Source organism: Pleuronectes platessa, chromosome 10 (assembly GCF_947347685.1).
Source record: "Pleuronectes platessa chromosome 10, fPlePla1.1, whole genome shotgun sequence".
NCBI classification, from domain to species: Eukaryota; Metazoa; Chordata; class Actinopteri; order Pleuronectiformes; family Pleuronectidae; genus Pleuronectes; species Pleuronectes platessa.
In genome coordinates this window covers 14,408,899-14,427,869 of record NC_070635.1, presented here as the reverse complement: position 1 = coordinate 14,427,869, position 18,971 = coordinate 14,408,899, and the positions used below count along the sequence as shown (strand labels likewise).

The following is an 18,971-nucleotide window of genomic DNA, read 5'->3' as shown; positions in this document are numbered from 1 at the left end:
TAATTATGAACAACCTGCAGTTTACAGTGAGAACTTACATGAGAGCATCTTTATAGTGGCAGACACATTTTAGAAAATTATTGTTTTAATGCAATTAGGCCTCAGTTTGTATATTTTATAATTTGAAGGTATTTCTCTCTCACTGACGATTAAAATCATCAAGTGCACCACATGTCTCTTTTCACAAAGACACAAGGTTTATCACTGCCATGTTGTACTTTAGTTATCTGTGTCAAGAGATTATTTTGTTGCTGAGGTATATTTCTTAAAATAAACATGGAATCGAGTCTCCGGTGCTTCAGTTTTTTTTTTGCATGTGTCGAGGTATTTGGGTGGCCCAGGTCAAAGGTAGACCACACAAGTTACTCAAGAAGATAACAGTAACAAAATGCAAATATTATGAGGATGACAAGATTGTTGGAGGCTGTGAGTGCAGAAAGAACGCGTTGCCCTACCAGGTCTCTCTGAGCTCTGGCTACCACTTCTGTGGAGGCTCCCTGATCTCCAGCACCTGGGTGGTGTCTGCTGCTCACTGCTACAAGTCGTAAGTGTGGACAATTACATTCAAAACCACTTGTTTAACTGTAATAACGGTTTCTCAAAACACATGACTTACACTTTGTTACCCATGTCCCTCTCTGTCAGCCGCGTCCAGCTGCGTCTTGGTGAGCACAACATTGCGGTCAACGAGGGCACCGAGCAGTTCATCAACTCTGCTAAGGTCATCCGTCATCCCAGATACAACAGCCGCAGCCTGGACAATGACATCATGCTGATCAAGCTTATCAAGCCCGCCACCCTGAACAGCTACGTCGGCCCTGTGTCCCTGCCCTCCACCTGTGCCAGCGCTGGCACCCGCTGTCTGATCTCTGGATGGGGCAACCTGAGCGGCTCTGGAAGTCAGTGAATCACTGCAGACACAACAGGAAAGGTTTTAGGTACATGATGGTGAAGGAGTACCAACTTATACTGGCCTTTTCTATTCCAGACAACTACCCTGACCTCCTCATGTGTATGGATGCCCCCATCCTGAGTGACAGTAGCTGCAGGAGCTCCTGGACAGATCACCTCCAACATGTTCTGTGCTGGATTCCTCAAGGGAGGCAAGGACTCCTGCCAGGTACCAGCTAAAGTCATCTTCACTGTTTCTTCAGGTGGACGTATCAAACCTGAGGACACCTCTGCTCACGTCTTGTTCTCTGTCCATGTCCTATCAGGGAGACTCCGGTGGCCCCCTGGTGTGCAACGGTGTGCTGCAGGGTGTGGTGTCTTGGGGCTACGGATGTGCCCAGAGGAACAAGCCAAGGTCTGCAACTACAACTCCTGGATCCACAGCACCATGTCCTCCAACTAAAGTTACTTCATAGTCAATTCTGCTCCTCCCTTTCATAAATAAAAAAAAAAATCTAACTATTATGAGCCTCCTAGTATTAAATATGACTTACTGTACTTAAAATGTTAATTCACGATATATTTCTCTAAAAGATCGATTTATAAAAACATTTTCTCGTCTTAAAATTTAACATAATTTCATCACTAGAGATTTCAGCATTAGCAGCTGCAGCATCTCAAGGCTTCCTCAAATGTGGAGCAAAGGTGTTTCACTTCATGTTGACACATTATTGCCTAGAAATTACACAAACAATCGCAGATTAATACAAAAGTGACCTTTAATGTTTTTAAGACAAACTGTAGATAAACTATATACAACATATAAGCATGAAAAAGCAGTAGTGAAGAACAATGGCTGTTTGACAGAACTTGGTGCTGAAAGTGTGGAAGGTTTGTAATAGAAATTTAGCATCATTTGATTTCAGCCAACACATCACAAATCCACAGCATCACAAACCCTTTGACAAACATGCGCATGATGAGTGCGACACTGACATTAAAAATGTTAACACAAAAGCAGCCGCATGTCCCTCAACAGGAAAACTCATTTGGAATTGGTTAAACGTGCTCTCTGAAACATTTTAGCTACAGTTTGACTTACAGATCAGAAAATTGATATTAAATCTTCAGAAGTAAATTTGTCGGTAAATTGATGAAATGAATTTGAAATTAAATGGACCATTCAAATGATTGCTCATAATATTGAATAACTTCATGAAAAACTTGATTTTGCAGTTACAACAACTTTTAATTAAAGAAACTCAAGGAGTTTATAAATAGATTCAGTCTGAAATCTGGTCAGTGGTGGTTTGCAAACTGACTTGGGAGTGAAAATAAAAAAGTTGGTACAATGAGTCAGGGCAACAAGATAATACACAAATTCAAAGTGCTTGAACTATTTTTTTTACTGAGGTTTTATGTTCGGACATTCACAAATGTTATAATTCCTGTTGAAATGTTATTTAGCCAATCGCATGAATGAAGGGATGCTTCTTTCAAAGAAAAGAAAAACCAAAGTAAGCGTAGTGGCTTCAGTGTCAAGTTGAAAATGTAGTCTCATTCTTCTATGGTACATTCAGGGCCTGATCTACTAAGATCCCAAATAAAGAGTGACACTGTGCCGATTAGCATTGGGAGGAATAGATTCAAATAATTTAATTTTACACACGCATTGTGATTAACCAAAGGCAGAAAATAATTTGGCCTATTGTGAATGAGTCTATATTGAATTAGTTTGAAAGGTAGGTGCTAATCGGCACAGCGATGAGCACAGATGGCTGCAGTAATTGTGGTGAGGAGGAGACAGCATGGAAGGAGTTATATCGTTTTATTTGACGAGGTTTTATGATGAGCTTTTTTATCTTTTGCTCTTCTTATTTCATGTTATCTTCTTATTTCCTGTTATCTTTCCTGTACTCTATCGTAATTTCATCGGTTATTCTTTACACCGCGTTCCACATTATTATGCAAATTGGATTTAAGGGTCATAAACATTCATTTTTTAGTTTTTGAATTAAACTCATGGAAGGTATTGTGTCTCAGGGCTATTTGGATGATTGAAATCAATCTCAGACACCTGTGATAATTAGTTTTCCAGGTGAGCCCAATCAAAGGAAAAATACTTAAGAAGGATGTTCCACATTATTAAGCAAGCTACATGTTTCAGGCAAAATGGGGAAGAAAAAGGATCTCTCTGCTGCTGAAAAGCAGCAAATAGTGCAATACCTTGGTCAAGGTATCACAACATTGGATATTTCCAAAAGAATTGCGCGTGATCATCAGACGGTGAAGAAATTTGTCACTGATTCACAGCACAAGTGGGTTCGTTCAGACAAAGGCAAAATAAGGAAGATTTCTGCCAAACAAATGCGTAGGGTTAAGAGAGCAGCCACTAAAATGCCATTGAATAGCAGCAAACAGGTGTTTGAAGCCGCTGGTGCCTCTGGAGTCTCGCGAACTTCAAGATGTAGGATGCTCAAGAGGTTTGCAAGTGTCCTTAAACCTGTTATTCGGCCACCCCTAAACCAAGCTCACAAGCAAAAAAGGTTGCAGTGGGCTCAGGACTACATGAAGACTAACTTCCAAACTATTTTGTTTACGGATGAGTGCCGTGCAACCCTTGATGGTCCTGATGGATGGAGTAGAGGATGGTTGGTGAATGGCCACCATGTCCCAACAAGGCTGAGATGTCAACAAGGAGGTGGCGGAGTCATGTTTTGGGCCGGAATCATGGGGAGAGAGCTGGTAGGCCCCTTCAGGGTCCCTGACGGTGTGAAAATGACCTCGGCAAAGTACGTAGAGTTTCTAACTGACCACTTTCTTCCGTGGTACAAAAAGAAGAACCGTGCCTTCCGAAGCAAAATCATATTCATGCATGACAATGCACCATCTCATGCTGCAAAGAATACCTCTGGGGCATTGGGTGCTATGGGCATAAAAGGAGAGAAACTCATGGTGTGGCACCCATCTTCCCCTGACCTTAACCCTATTGAGAACTTTTGGAGCATCATCAAGCAAAATATCTATGTGGGTGGAAGGCAGTTCACATCCAAGCAGGTGCTCTGGGAGGCTATTATGGCATCCTGCAAAGACATTAAACCAGAAACTATCAAAGAACTCACAAGTTCAATGGATGCAAGAATTGTGAAGGTGATATCAAAGAAGGGGTCCTATGTTAACATGTAACTTGACCTGTTAAGATGTTTTTGATTAAAACTTTTTTTGATTTCAGTAAGTATGACCTCTTAATGCTGCAAATTCAACAAATGACAATTTTTAGTTCTTTACAACCTATAAAATATCTTGAAACTTTGAAACTCAGAAACTCTGCATAATAATTTGCAACACTCCATTTTGAGTTTTTCATTTTTGAAAAAAATACTGTTATCATTGGGAGGTTTGTTCAATAAAATTTGAATTATACTCTAACAGTTGATGACTTGAAAATTATACTGACTGGCTGTGCATTACTATTTAGGAAAATCTGAGCAAAGTGTAATTTGCATAATAATGTGGAACGCGGTGTATGTTTCACCCACAGCATTTTCTTTATTCGCATTTCCTTGAGTTATATTAACATTTCTTTGCTGTAGCTCAGCAACACGTTTGTTTGTCTCATCCACTAACACCTCCCATTCCATGGCATTCAAGTTCGCTTTGCACTTTCGTTCAATCTGCTCCCGTAATGATCCAGGGCGGAAACCAGTAACTCGAGAAAAACCCTAATCTAAATAATACTGCCTCTTAGTGCTGCTCGATTAATCAAAATTAAATCGTGATTACGATTATGGGGTCAAACGATCTCTAAACTACTATAATCGAGTTGAAACGATTATTTGGAAGAGACGCGCATGCGCAATTCAGTCCTTCCTCCAAAGCATTCAGCGGCCCAGCTGACTGGCTCTCACTCTCAAGCAGCTGTAAAGTGAAGGTGAAGGAGGCGAGTTGTGTGTGTGGTGACCGGCTGTGAAAAAAACAGCGCGAGTGGAAAAGCAGGGAGGGCAGCAGCAGACCATGTAGCGGCCGCGCCGCACACCACTATTCTCAAGCGCGCTCCCGCCTGGCTGTTCAGACCGGTCCGACCATATCTATGGGTCAGACCGGACCCGCATTTCTCCGCGCCGGTCAGTCGGTCATAGAGTGTTAGGGTTGCCATCATTAAGGGTTTGAATAACCGGGCACCGATATCCTGGTTTCACGGATGAATAAGACACGCAGCCGACATCGGTATTTACCGGAACTGGAAGTGATTAAAAAAAATAAAGCATAGACTTCAGAATAAGGGCACATATTAATAATCGTTTAAATAATGGTGATTTTGATATTGTCCATAAATAATCGTGATTATGATTTTTTCGATAATAGAGCAGCCCTACTGCCTCTAACATGTTTGCACCTGTTATCATTTACGCAATTATGTTTAGTAGATCACCGGCAATACGCCCACCAACCGAATTTGCAGTCTGTTATAATCACACGCAATTAAGCACTGCTTATTTGGGAGCTTAGTAGGTCAGGCCCTAAATGTAGACGCCGTCACAATCGCCGCAATTATTTTCAGGCTTTGTTAATCACAGTGTGTGTGCTAAATTATCATAATATTTTGCTCACTCAGGTAGAAATGCCTGATACTGCATATTCATTAAGGCAAACGTACTAAATGGAGAGTGTGTGTTATTCTAAATGCAATCCTCAGTGCGCATCGTTGGCAGACCAGCTTGCAGTCTCTTTTGTGGGTAAAATAAAGTTTACACACGTTTTTACACTAAACTTTTAGTAGATCAGGCCCTCAGTGCATATCTTCAAAATGGAAACTTGTCATATGATTAGTTTAAAATAGTTTCCAGGTATTTAAGTGCCATATTTTGTTTTTTTTCCACTGTATTAACAAATAGTACGAGGAATTGCATCTTTGTATGCATGGTCTTACACCTGGCCTCTAGCATGCTGTAAATAGTGCTGATAAAGGTCTGAAATGGCAGGATAGGCCTTACCACACACAGCGCACTGAATACCATCTGAAGACCCATCATTTGATTTGCTGGCATTTTGGGCCGTGCATCTTTTCACAGTTCTAAACGGTGTAATGTGTTTTCCAAGTGGATTTCCATCTTGTCTGTCATGGCTGGTTTCTCTGTCTTGGATTGAGTGCATGGTGCTGGGACACGGGGACGCTTCACCCGAATCTACACCCGGATTTTCGACAAGAGAAATCACGGGCACTAGATGTGATTCTGGAGGAAGTGGATCTGGATACTTGAAAGAGGTTCCCAGAGGAGAAAAGCTGTCCTCAAGTTCATGTACCGTTGCAATATAGTCGTTAGTAGAAGGGGCAAACGTTTTCTTGTTTGCTTGTGGACTATGTTCATCTGATAAATCGTATACATCAAAAGCAGCGTCCTTGTGCGTGTCTTGCGATGCTGAATGGCAAAGCTGGTGACTGAACAGCAAGTCCAGAGTCTTAAAGCTGCACCTGCATTGCTCACATTGATAAGGCAGAAACACTTTCTTAGGCCTGAACTGAACCCACTGGAACTCCTGGTGCTCGCTCATGTGTTTCTTGTAAGGCTCTGCAAACCGAAAGCCTCGCCCGCACTGAGGACAAGTGAAGCGGCCGTGTCTCTGTCTGTGGATTCGCTGGTGACGCCACAGTTTTCTCCAGTTTTGTAGCGTCTTACCGCAGCAGGTACAGGTGTACCTCTGACCCGGGGCGTGCGTGAGCATGTGGGCTCGGAGTCTGCCCATGTGTCTGAACTGTCGCCCGCAGCTCGGACACAGATATTTCCTGGGGTCGGATCGGTTGTCCAGTTCGTTTAACTTGGACACGAGGTGCGAGAGCTGGTGGGCCGGTACGACTGACTGGAACGGTTTCTTTCGGTCAGCGACGCGTTTCTTGTGGATCGTCTGTGGTCGTTTTGTCCGTGTTCCGCATATTGCAGCAGTGATGGGAGAAACCGAGTAGTGTGCTGACGAACACCTCAGAGCAGGCACTGTGTACTGTATCAGGGACATTCTGTCTTCCTCCTTTACACCAGACCTGGAGGCGTTTCTCTCTCTGCACTGGTTGCGATGGGTGTTAAATTCAGACATTACACCAAACAGCTTGTCACAAAACAAGCAGCGGTAAAGCTTGGCACCAGTGTGGGCTTTCATGTGACTGTTGAACTCCTGCAAATGGTCAAAAATATTCTTGCAGATGTGGCACGTGTACGTCAGTGAAGACCTTGCACGTCTGTTGGGTTCTGAGTCGTCGTTTCCTCCCGTGGGTCGACACGTGTGATTTTTTGCATTGCTGTAATGAGTGAATGATTTTTCACAGAGTGTGCAGTTGTAACGCTTCACAGACCAGTGCGTGAGCTCGTGAACGCGGAGGAAATAAGCCTGACCGAAAGCTTTGGCACATATATCACACTTATAAGGCTTCTCCCCCGTGTGGACACGCACATGTCTTACAAGCGCGGACTGGAAGGGGAACGTTTTACCACAGTACTGACACACTTTCCTTTGTTTCTTCCCCGGGGAAACTGGTGTCTGAGGTGCCTGGCCATTTTCATGGTCAACCCCTCTGCTCTTTATTTCAGATTTTTCATTCTCGGATTCCTGGGCCAGCTCTTGTGCGTGCATCTCCATATGAGACGTGTACTCTGAGCAGGAGAATTTGATCTTGCAAAATGGGCATTTTTGGTAAATGTTGCTCTTTCTGTGGGTCTTGAGATGCAGATTTAAGTTGGAATTTTTGGTAAAACCTTTGCCACACTCGGAACACTTGAACGGTCTCTCTCCCGTGTGAATCCGTTGATGGATGACGAACTGGGACTGAAATTTAAATACACGACCACAGTAGCCGCACTTCATCAGAGTTTTGCCTCCTCTTTTAATGTAGATGACATTTGCGTCATCCTCTAACTTGGCCTCCTTATCCACGTCTGCACAGTCTTCTGTGAGTTGGGTGTCGGTGCTGCCTTCATGGCCCTCAACGACTTGCTCGCTCTTTATCAACACGTTACTTACTCTCCTCCTCCTCTTTCCGCCTCTCTTGCGCCTTAACATGTTTTGCTGACTGTTCGGACCCTTGGATTTAAGTGTGGTGGGGGCACTGTGTTGTGAAGATTTAGGGCTGTTTGGCTCTGACACAAGATTTAAATGATCCAGCTCCGCCTCTATGTTCTCAGTTTTAACAGCAGGGCGGCTGCCGACAAGTTTTGGTGATTGCTCTGTAGACAATACAACATCAGGGCTGGACAGCTCTGTACTCTGCAGGTTTGTGTCCTTTGGAGAGTCAGGACTGCTCAGTGAGTAAGCCTTGCCACTGTCAGTGATGCCCACTATATTATTCAGACTGTGTAAATCCTTTGAGGGAATAACTTCAGGCTCAGCTGCAGCCTGGGAACGCAGTCTCCTTTGCGGTACTGCTACAGCTTTTTGCTCTGTCTGTTGCTCTCCTGTTCTTGACTGCGGGGAGAACTGATGTTCCCGTGTGTCTGCTTCAGTCTGTTGTTTGTCAGTGTTAAGTTCCACCTGCTTATTTGTCTCCGCTCTCCCCCCACACAGCCACACAGGCACAGTGTTGTTGCCCATTACTGCCGAGACCTCCTGGGAACCCTCCAGTCTGGACAGTTTAGCTGGAACCTGCTGATCAGCCAGTTTACTCCTTCTTCTTTTAACAGCTTGTAAATTTGATGCATCAGATCCAGTAAGTTCATCTTGCGTGCAAGGCTCCCCCTCTCCTCTACTCCTCAGCCTCCTTGCAGGACCGCCAGGGGTATTGTCCTCAGCTTCCTCAGTAAAGATGTTTTTAAAAGCTGTAATTTGGGCTCTTTTTGGCCGTCCTCTTCTCTTTCTCAACACAGGCACATCGTCTTCTACTTTACCATCACAGACAGTATGAGGAGCAGAATAATTGATTAAGGGATTGTCTACAGTGTGAGGCACATCACCACTGGTGTGGTTTTCCAAACTTGCTGGCAATGGTATTGTCGTGCTGATCTCCTCGTGCTGAACTGCATCAACACCAGCAGTATGTGGATTGTTTTTGTCCGCCGCAGTCAACCGCGTTTTAATTTTACGGGCGCGCCTGTGTTTTTTGCAGACCTCCACAGTCTGTTTGTGAGTGTCTGTTGTTGAGCTGCACACGATCGCAGCAGCCATTGCTTCCATCCCTACCTGTGAGGGCATGTCCGCAGCCTGCTGACTATTAGCTCTGCTGCCTGTTTCAGAGTGAACGTGGCCGTCAGACTCCAGAGTCCACGATGAGTGGGACTCAGGGGCAGTTTGACTCGGCTCTGTCGCCTTCATTTCCTCTCTCCAACTGGAGTCCAGGTCTTCATCCCTGCATCTCTTATCCTCAGGTATCTGTGGAAGAATGTAGAAACGGTATGTGTCTTAGAATATATATAAATACACACAATAAGATAATTCATGCTAATAAAAGGAGAAAGTATTACAAATTGAGAGCCCAAATTTAGAACAAAATCCCATGTTTGAAAACTATAAATATGATAATAAAAAAGTTATCATGTAAATAACTATACATCATCAAAGCATAAACTATATCAATGAACTTTAATTTAAATATATGAAAAGCCTTTAAATGTCAAAAGACCTACACAAACACAAGATCCTTCACGTTTTAAAAGCAGAAGATTCAGGCTCTAACAGAGGGCCAAACTTTCGGAGCGTTATGCACGTTTCCTTTTCTCTCTCGCTACCTGCTTGCAGTCCGAAGGAGCATGAATGGAACTGCACGGACGAGCTGTCACAGACGTTAGGTCAGAGACGGTATTTCGGTCACTGCTTCCTCTGCTGAAGGACATTTTACTCCCCATGTCCAAAGTCTGTGGATTGAAGTTACAAGAAGGTTGGAACGCAAAAAATATATTCCTACAGCAAAATGTTATCACGTCACATGGTCTGCATTCAAATATTAATAAATATTCCCTGAAATATCACAGCTGGGGATAAACTGCTTGCTCTGCACACTGGTCACTATAACAAGAGGTGTGAGGCAGGGAGTTCATTTGCCGGATTCAAACCAGTGTTTAAAGTGTTTGCACTGAAGCGTGATGCCAATCTGAACTAGACAGAGGCCTGATGTAAATAATCCCTGGATAAATTTATAACTTCTTCATATGCGTTTCTTTTTGAGACTATTGTTTTAGCAAAAATGGCAAGATTGGATTTATTAATACAAACCTGAATTTCTCTACTTGTTTTCACTTTCTTGCAAGCAAATTTATGATTCAGTTTGATATTAATATAGTTCTTTCACATTTATGAAATATTTAGTCTTTCTTTAGAAAGTCTTTTTTAGATCTAGCTAAAAACTCCACTTATTTCCGCATTGGAATATTTCAATCTCAATGAAACTCAGATAGTTAAGTAAATTAAATATGTTATATTAGAAGTTCATCATTTTGAAAAGCTAATTCTTAAATAACAAAGGCTGTAACATTATATTCAGTAGTTTTACTCCATAGGTAGATATCTGTACAAGGTCTTCTATTTGGATCCTGTTACCCATTGGGTTCAGTGAGTTTTTAACAGCTGGGTTAAGCATTAATCTTAGTTTCTTGGTTAAAAATGTTGATGTTTTTTCACTATTTTAAACTTTGCTGAATTACATTTTGACATTGTCAGCTGCTTGCATTAGAAAACAGTAAAGCAAGTCTGGGCTAATCCCACCTGAAACAGGTCTAGGCAGATGAGTGAAAAAGGGGTTTCTGCAGATGTTGGAGCGAGCTCTGTAATTTCAGTTATCTGTGAATCTACCCTCGTTTTTGTTGTGCAAGCTGTAAGGTCTGTGCTTTCTCTCTATTTATGATCCTCAGCCAGCGATGCGGTTTGCTTTTGGGATGCTAGTTGCAGCACTGTTTCAGTAGAAAGATTTATCTGACCAAAAAGCAGCTGTGATGCAGGCAAACTGTGGCATCAACTGTCAATTTAGAACATCCACTTCTCTACTTCCTGCTCAGTTCTCAACAAGCCAAACACGAAATCCGACCAACTAAACCATCACAGGCTATAACCTGCACAATGCCTGAGCGCAATGAAAACCAGGTTCAATAGATTCACACAGAGACACAAAACCTTGAAGACAACATGAAATAATATCTACCCGTGAAATAATACCACTGTATGTAATATGATAATAATAATTAAATGGAGTGAAAAGATCTGTCCATCCATCAATCCATTATCTATACTTCTCATCCTTTGAGGGTTGCTGGGAGGTTCGAGCTAATCCCAGTTGACGGCAAGTGAGAGGCAGGCTAGTGCATCACAGGGTCAACACATAGAGACAAACAACCATTTACACCTACGGTCAAATTAAAGTCTACAATGAATCTACCCAACTCCAATCTGCATGTGTTTGGGCTGTGGGAGGAAGGTACCCGGTGAAAACCCGCGCAGGCACAGGGAGAACATGCAAACTCCTCACAGACAACCCAGGATTTGAACCGGGAAAGCATGATCTTCGAAAAAGTCAATGAACAAACAGAAGAATAAACACCTCACAGATGTGACAGAACTGGATTAAACACCGAATCAACATTTGGGTGCAAGAAAATGAAAACAAGTGGCAGCTAGGTTTTGGAAAAGATTTTGGTTTTAAGGAATTTTATCCCTTTAAAATAACTCTGCACATTAACTTCAGGGTTTCTTAGATTTTGAGTACACATTGAAAATCGATCCAGTAAAACATAAGCAAAGATTCACATTATACTAAGCTCCCAAGTTCTAAAATATAACTTTTAAGATGTTTATGGAGTAGAGCTATGCCCAGAATTTTAATATAAGATTTTGCTATTATTAAATTTGTTATGATTGACTGAGAGATTGTCTGGTATGAACTGGGAAACGTTTAGTTGTGTATGGCATTGATCTGATCACAAGTTACACACATTTAAAGTTCCCACATGAACCAGTGCCGAACCTGACAACACAATGTGTACCTGTGTAGTCTGGTGCAGTTTGCAAAGCAATACAGACACAATACAGAGCAAATGCACACTGGGTTATAATGATCCTGTCTGTTACATGTCCTACGTTCTTCATCTCATGCTCACACAACGACAACGTAGCTTTTGAGTATGATTACAAAACCTGACAAACACAACAGAGTGTAATTGAAAACTCCATTAATCTGACAGCTACAGCCATCACTGCTGATTAAAGCCTTCAACACCAAAGTATCAACGGAGCCGCTATCTATCGTTAGGCCTGATGCTAGCTGCGCTTATTAAACAGCACCGGCCACACGGAACAACCCGTTAGACACAATGTCAGCTCCCGTGTGTCTGTTCACGCAGTTCAAACATGCGTGGGCTATCCCTGGACCTTGGTGCGCACACGGGCGGAAGTAAACACAAAGTGCTTGCCTGATAAGGAGAGTCGGGGCTGCGGGTCTCTGCGTAACCATGCACTGGCCGCTGCTGCACTGGCTAGCGACTGGCTAGCTCAAGTTAGCTCATGTGTGCTGTGCTGTGTCGGTACTGGGCTTTCCTTGAAAACCACCGGACGTGCCTGGACCCGGGAGTTGTTCGCGTAAGCCCGGTGTTCTCTCGTGGCCTCAGGGCGAGCAGCGGCAGCGGCACGGTCGACATTCAGACATGAAGCAGAGAGAGGAGAACATCACGCGGAGAACAGCGAGCTTGTTTCAGGGCTGTGGGAAGTTTCCGCTTCGCTGCAGGTCGGATTTTAAATGTGTCAAAGCGAACGAGATTTAGTTGGAATCACAACTCGTGTAGTTTTTTTGAGAAGGACTTTGAGGCTTCGGAGCGTGTTTTCTCCCGATGTGGTCTTCATGTCAGAGTTGGCTCCAATCAAAAGAGATGAGGATACCTCCTCTGGATATTATTCTTTATTATTGTTTTTTAAATAAATAACCCGAATGAAACACTTAATACACTGATATATCATTCGATACTAATTAGAAAAATTAAGATAAAATAAAAGTGGATCCCCATATCATGAGATATTTGCAAATTATCCTCACTGCATGGCAGACAAAATGCCCTTAAACATTTTTCTCTACTGGAATTGTTTATTCTGATTGAATAAAGCCTATAAAGATTATATATTTGATCCATTTATCTAACTTTTGCTGGCGTTTTTCTTTTCCCCTCCTTAATACTGCATCGACACCAGTGCAAATCTAGATACATGAATATGTCTTTAAGGTTCATATTAGTAATAGTTGTTTTCAATAAACCAAAAATAAATAAAAGAGGCAAAATGGCAGAGAACCTCCTTGGTAAGGGTTCTAAATGATTTTAAATTAACCTTTAAACCCTAACCCCCCTCGGAGGTCCAGTAGTGTAAAGGTTGGCAAACCATGAGTGTGTCTGTTAGTATTTATTTATGTATTTGTTGTGTTTGAGATGCAATGTTTATTTACATACACTTGGGTTACTGGAAATGTGATATGCACCAACGTTTGTGGATTTGACAGGGAGATAAACTACCAGAAATGTGCCTGACATGCCTCCAGGTTGCAGATGTTAGCAGAGCACCACCTGTGCAAACACCATCCACTCTCGTCTATGTGTTATTCAGACATAAGGTGCTTGCTTTCTTATTCTACTCAAAGTGCTGGAGATTACAAGCGCACAAACACACCTGAACACCACGTGCACAAATTCCCCAATAGAAGCTGAGGTTGGCGAGGACCGGTCCCTAGGATGTCTCTGATTGGCTTATCCTTATATCCCTTAACCAATCATCCAGTGAGGCAACTTGTACAAACCAATCATAGACAGGTAGAGGATATACCTCTTCGCCGATAGATATCGACCTCATCGGTCAGCACCGTAGTTTTTCTTTGAAATGGCCCCATCTGCTGGACGCCCAGATAATTGCGGAGCCACATTACGATACAATTGATGCATAGTTCTATATAAATGACTCAAATAACAATAATTACAGAAGTTTAGATCAGTACTTATACTATTTGTGGAATATAATACTATATATCGTAATATACATTTGCAGAAGAAACATTTATTTTACTGCCACCATATCAGACTCAATATACATCCAATCATGGCTTCCTTTTAGGATTTCACATCTGTTCTAACTGCCATAATATTTTGAAAGTCTTACATTTACTGTGCTTGTCATGCATTATAAACTGGACTTTCCTGTTGTATAACATATGTCATCAGTTCAGGTGTTTGCATAGCTCCTCGGTTAAAGTCACGATACATTCAGTCAATTGATCATGTGAATAATCTCCCCAATATCTTTTTTGCATTCACCCATACACACAAACACAGAATTTAAAAAATACAGTTTAATACAACATATAATGTATTCTTGAAGTTTCCAAAACTGGCAAGAACACAAGGTATCGTGGTCAGTTCCCAGTCACACAACACAATATCTGATCATACAAAAACATATTTTAAAAGCAAAGCGCAGTGCCTGGTTATCCCATCATATAAGGATGAACCATGCACAAACATTTAATAATGAGCAATGTTGATGTACATCTTCTATAACCATAGAGATACCAACTTCAGACTCTGTAGTTAATCCTGTTTACTGTTCTGAGGAGAGAGATCCAGCTCAAGATGCATGTTTGTACACAATCTTTGAAAATTGTTATTTGTGATAAACTTAAACTAGTGGATGCTGTTCAACCTAGAGGCTGCAATGTTCCTGTACTGGGTCCATCATTAACATAAAATGTAACATGCAAACTGGATGTAGCGCCTTAGTTTTGTCAAGTTTTAATAGGAACAGATGAGGTTACTTGGTAAATCATCTCAGCAGGTTTTTCTGGTCCACTTTCAACAATGTAACAATCATCGTCCATATCCACTCCCGTTTTCTTGTTCACAAGAACTTCATCTTGCTCTCTGCCCAGATCGACAGCCACAACTTGGCTTTTCTTCATGTTACCAGCAGCGGGGACCTGGAATCTTCTTTCACCATTCATCTGAATTGGAACCGGGCTTGTCCCTGGTGTCAAAATCTTTATTTTATATTGCTGTCTGCCAGCCGGGCCCTGCTGTGCCATAAACTCTCGTGCTCTTATGCACTTGTGCCTCTGAAGGAGCTGAGCAGATTCAAAAGGAAGATGGCAGACTCGACATTTGAACCCATTTGTTGTAGGGGACATCTGCGTAGGTTTGCTCGATGCAGCTGATGCAATGTTTGTGGGCATCTTTGTCTGCATGGAGTGAGGAATCCAGTGACTGCTTTTATTGGATGCACTCAGACTTGGACTCTGACTCTCAGATGGAAGGGAGACAGTGTTGTAAAGTTTGGATGTGCTAGGACTCCAAATCCTTGATTGCAGCGATGGAGTGACATGACGCCCCTGATCGCTTTTATGGTATTTTCTGATATCCTGGCGTTTTAATTGCAGGTTGGAAGGGACAAAAGGTCTCCGGACGCCTTTATTGGTTACAATGGAATACTGCCTTTTCACCTGTATAGAGGAACAAGCCTGCGGCCCCTGGGTAATCAGTTTCTGACTGTCCATACTGGCTTCCTTTGGCATCTTGAAACCAACCGGTCTCGCAGTAATGAGTCTCAATTTGGTAACATTGCTGGGCGAGTTACAGACATGGAAGCGAGGCACGAGTTTCTTGCTAGAGAGCAGCAGCCCACATCCTATACAGCCTGAAACTTTATCTGTGACGTGAGAGCCATGGTGGGTGATTAGAGACATTTTTGAGGAAAAACACTGCCCACATTTACCACAACCGTATGGCATTATCTTGTTAAACCGACGTGATGTTTTAAGCAAAACAACTGGCTGGTAAAGTGTCCAAAGATCCACCGTTGGTGCACCTACACCTGCAAAAACATTCTTCACGCCCTTTACAGAGCTGACAGACTTTTGGGGAAGGGACGCTTTTGACGCAGAGGGGTACAACTGAGGCACTTGTGAAATCTGTGCGGACTGCATGGGAACTTGTGGCTTATAAGCTGATTTAATGGGTACCTGCAGCATGGGCATCACTGCCAGTGATTTTGATGGCACAATGTTCAATTTCGGTGCCTCCCAGATGACGTCACCGGTCTGTAATCTGATCAGCTGCTCCTCCTCTGCTATGCGCTTCTCAATTCTGCGCTTTCTTATCGTTTCGTGGTCAAGGACTTGGTGCCCTGGTTCATGTGTCGTGCTGTGGTCTAACATGTCTGCGTACTTTGTATACTCAGTTCCACAGGAGCAGATGTGTGTTGAAGCAAGACACATATGTAGCTCCAGGGATCTCCGATCGGAAAATATTTGCTCACAGTTGAAGCAAAACCGTCCGGCATCCATCAAATCCCGGCCTAATCCATCCTCCAGGATATTTTGCAGTGATTGTTGCTCTCTCTCCATGATCAGGCTGGGCATGGATGTGTTCACTGATGACGTGCAGCCCTCTGAAGCTCCCTCCCTGCAAAGAGTATCATAATGTCATACTGAATGCAAACAGAAAAATTTACTTGAATATACCAAATATTAAATTCTGGAACACCCAACATGTTATTGGCAGCTGACACAATCTGACTCTGAGGACCAAGTTAACCTAACAGAGTTAACTGCATGCTTAGCCTAAACCAATATTTATTCCAATCCCTTATTGCCTCCTTGTACTATTTATCGTAATTTGCTCTTTATTCCCCTTTTAAAAAGTCCAAACTTCTGAGTCGAGTCCATGAACTCTACCGGGTATCATACACTTTCAAGCTAATGAAATACGCGTCGTATTAACCCGGCAAATGTATAGTTATAAGAGTTAGTTTCTATAAAACCTAATATTTGTAAAATAAATGAACTTGTCATGCTATATATGTGTTATTGTTGTTAATTTGCAGAGCGCGCGCTTGCCTTGCTAAGCTACAAGCCTATCATGCTAAAGTTAGCCTCCACTAGCTCATGGACAATAACGTTGGCTTACTTTCACATGGAAACCAAACTGGAGCCGTATCAACAGTCTGGTAGGTCCCCGCAGCAAACCGCAAACAGCTTGTCCATGGTCGCTAAGTGAGACGTTCCGAGTCGGGCCAAAATACCGCGTTTAGCCCGAGTGGCTGCAGCTAACCCATTAGCCACAGCAAAATACAGGAGGCCAGAAAAACGGAAACTCCTCGCTCCTCTTCTTCGGTTGGCGCACTTCTACAGGGAATCGTCACGAGATTGCCGCGCGACACCCCCACCTATCGACAGGAGGTGTCAGTTCACCTTGAATCTCATTAGTTATTAGTTACATTAGGTGAATTTAACCTCGACCCATGAGTCGGACACAGAAAGGACGATACGGTCAAAACATTGCATCTAGAATGAAATGTTTTATCAGTAATAAATTACACATTATTAGGGCCCGAGCATTGACAGACACTGACAGACTGTGAGGCCCTATTGAAATTAAAATGATTCTTATTTTTTTGGTTTCAGGCAAATGAATGGGCTTTTTGAGGGCTTTAACATGCTCAACTTACCAAAATTTGCAGAAAATTTGAAATTGATGAAAATTTACTTTTCATTTATTTTCTGTTATTTATAAATACTTATTATTTTTTTCATTTAATTTGTATTACCTCCTGCGCAGAAGTGGACGACGCACCTCCTGCGCAGAAGTAAACTGCGCTCATCTTGCGCAGAAGTGGACTGCGCACTGCGGATTCATTTATTTTAATTTGATTTTTTTGTTTTTAAATTTACATAGTGTAAGATATTTTGCAATGAATAGGAGGTTGAAGTCCTGCCAATTTAAGGGGTTTAGTATCTTGCCAGTGACAGATGGGAAAGAGTGGGGATTGAACCACCAACCTTCCTATTGGAGAATGACCACTCTATCCCCCCCCTAGGCCACATCGCTGATTGCTGGAGGCTAGATTGTGACCATATTATAAAGCTCTGGTGGTGGAGGTTGTGGGTCAATGTTATAAATATTGTCTTTGAATGTTAAAATGTATGGATGTGTGCTGATGTTTTTAATTAAAAGGCACTGATGATAATTATTATAAACCTCTTCTCAGTTAAATCATATGCTGATAATACTTGAGCCTTGAGCCTGAGAGTGAAATGCTCCTTCCTTATACCCACATGAAAGTGAGATTCAGAGCTGGATGCCTTATTTTATGTTACCTCAGATGGTGGCTCTGTGTGATGAATTATAGACAATAGGTTTAGGGCAGCCCACAGTGCATTTATTACAGATAATAATTGTGCACTGCCAAACCATTGAAGCGTGCCGTTCTGAAATGGAAAAAGAAACAGAAAACGGAGTTCATAGGCAACATTTTTGACATTGTGTCAACACTTTATTATGCATCACCACCATGCAAAATCACTGCTAAGAACTTGCTTCAAAATCAAACTAGATATATTTCACACATTTATGATTTTAGATTGGCTTGCCACTTTTTTTCACCCTCCAAAGTGACTGAGTAAAGTTTTCATACACTCAGAAAGTACATCAAGAGTGTGTAGGTTGCTGTGCAAGTCATGCACAGGTGCGTGAGAGCACTAACGCTAACAAAGGAAGCAAAGCCGAATGATCTATGATCGAACCCTATATTATTTTTCAGGCTGGTTTTAGCTCCTGAGCGAAGGCAGCGGGTTTAAACTCTTCTTTATGAGCAGATGATAGCGGATGACAAATCGATTATAAACATTTACAAATCTAAGGAAGATTTATTATGCGTTATACTCCCTCGCTATGCTTACAGCATACATTGTGCATTAAAACAACATACTTTGAACTTTCGTTACAGTTCTCTTGCTTACGATATATATGGATGTTTTATTATCCAGCAAAGACACTTCAGTCTTGACTGGGGAAACAACATACCCTCTTACTCGTGCCTATTTAGGCTTTCAGCACAGCAGATGGAGTTTCCTGAGTTGCCATGGAAACACAGATGTTCTACAGCACCTCCAGGGCTCTCCATGTTTGAACCTGACAGTTTATTCTTGTCCTTGGAGACAGTCTCACCTCAGCCTGCTGATCAGGAGCTGTGGCCCAAACTGTTTTGCATTTTGGCAAAGTATGCATCTAAACCTTGGGACAACAGTTTTCTCTTTTTGTTTGTCAGTGTAAAGGAATAATTGTGCAAAATTGGATTTAATTCAAGTA

At 42.3% G+C, this 18,971-nt stretch overlaps 2 protein-coding genes and 1 pseudogene across 2 annotated transcripts; 1 reads left to right on the top strand and 2 right to left on the bottom strand.

Moving 5' to 3' along the window:
- Window positions 1-314: 314 nt before the first annotated feature.
- LOC128449286 (trypsin-3-like) lies at window positions 315-1,354 on the top strand (annotated as a pseudogene).
- Window positions 1,355-1,652: 298 nt separating this feature from the next.
- si:dkeyp-84f3.9 (zinc finger protein 729) lies at window positions 1,653-9,732 on the bottom strand. Its single transcript, XM_053433171.1, has 2 exons — window positions 9,600-9,732; window positions 1,653-9,243 (listed from the first exon to the last, which is right to left on the bottom strand). Exons 1-2 carry the CDS (start codon window positions 9,714-9,716, stop codon window positions 5,818-5,820), a joined length of 3,543 nt encoding a protein of 1,180 aa, XP_053289146.1. The 5' UTR covers window positions 9,717-9,732; the 3' UTR covers window positions 1,653-5,817.
- A 4,435-nt stretch (window positions 9,733-14,167) lies between these two features.
- LOC128449062 (uncharacterized) lies at window positions 14,168-17,009 on the bottom strand. Its single transcript, XM_053432060.1, has 2 exons — window positions 16,791-17,009; window positions 14,168-16,286 (listed from the first exon to the last, which is right to left on the bottom strand). The coding sequence occupies exon 2, from the start codon at window positions 16,241-16,243 to the stop codon at window positions 14,615-14,617; it is 1,629 nt and encodes a 542-aa protein (XP_053288035.1). The 5' UTR covers window positions 16,244-16,286; window positions 16,791-17,009; the 3' UTR covers window positions 14,168-14,614.
- Window positions 17,010-18,971: the final 1,962 nt, after the last annotated feature.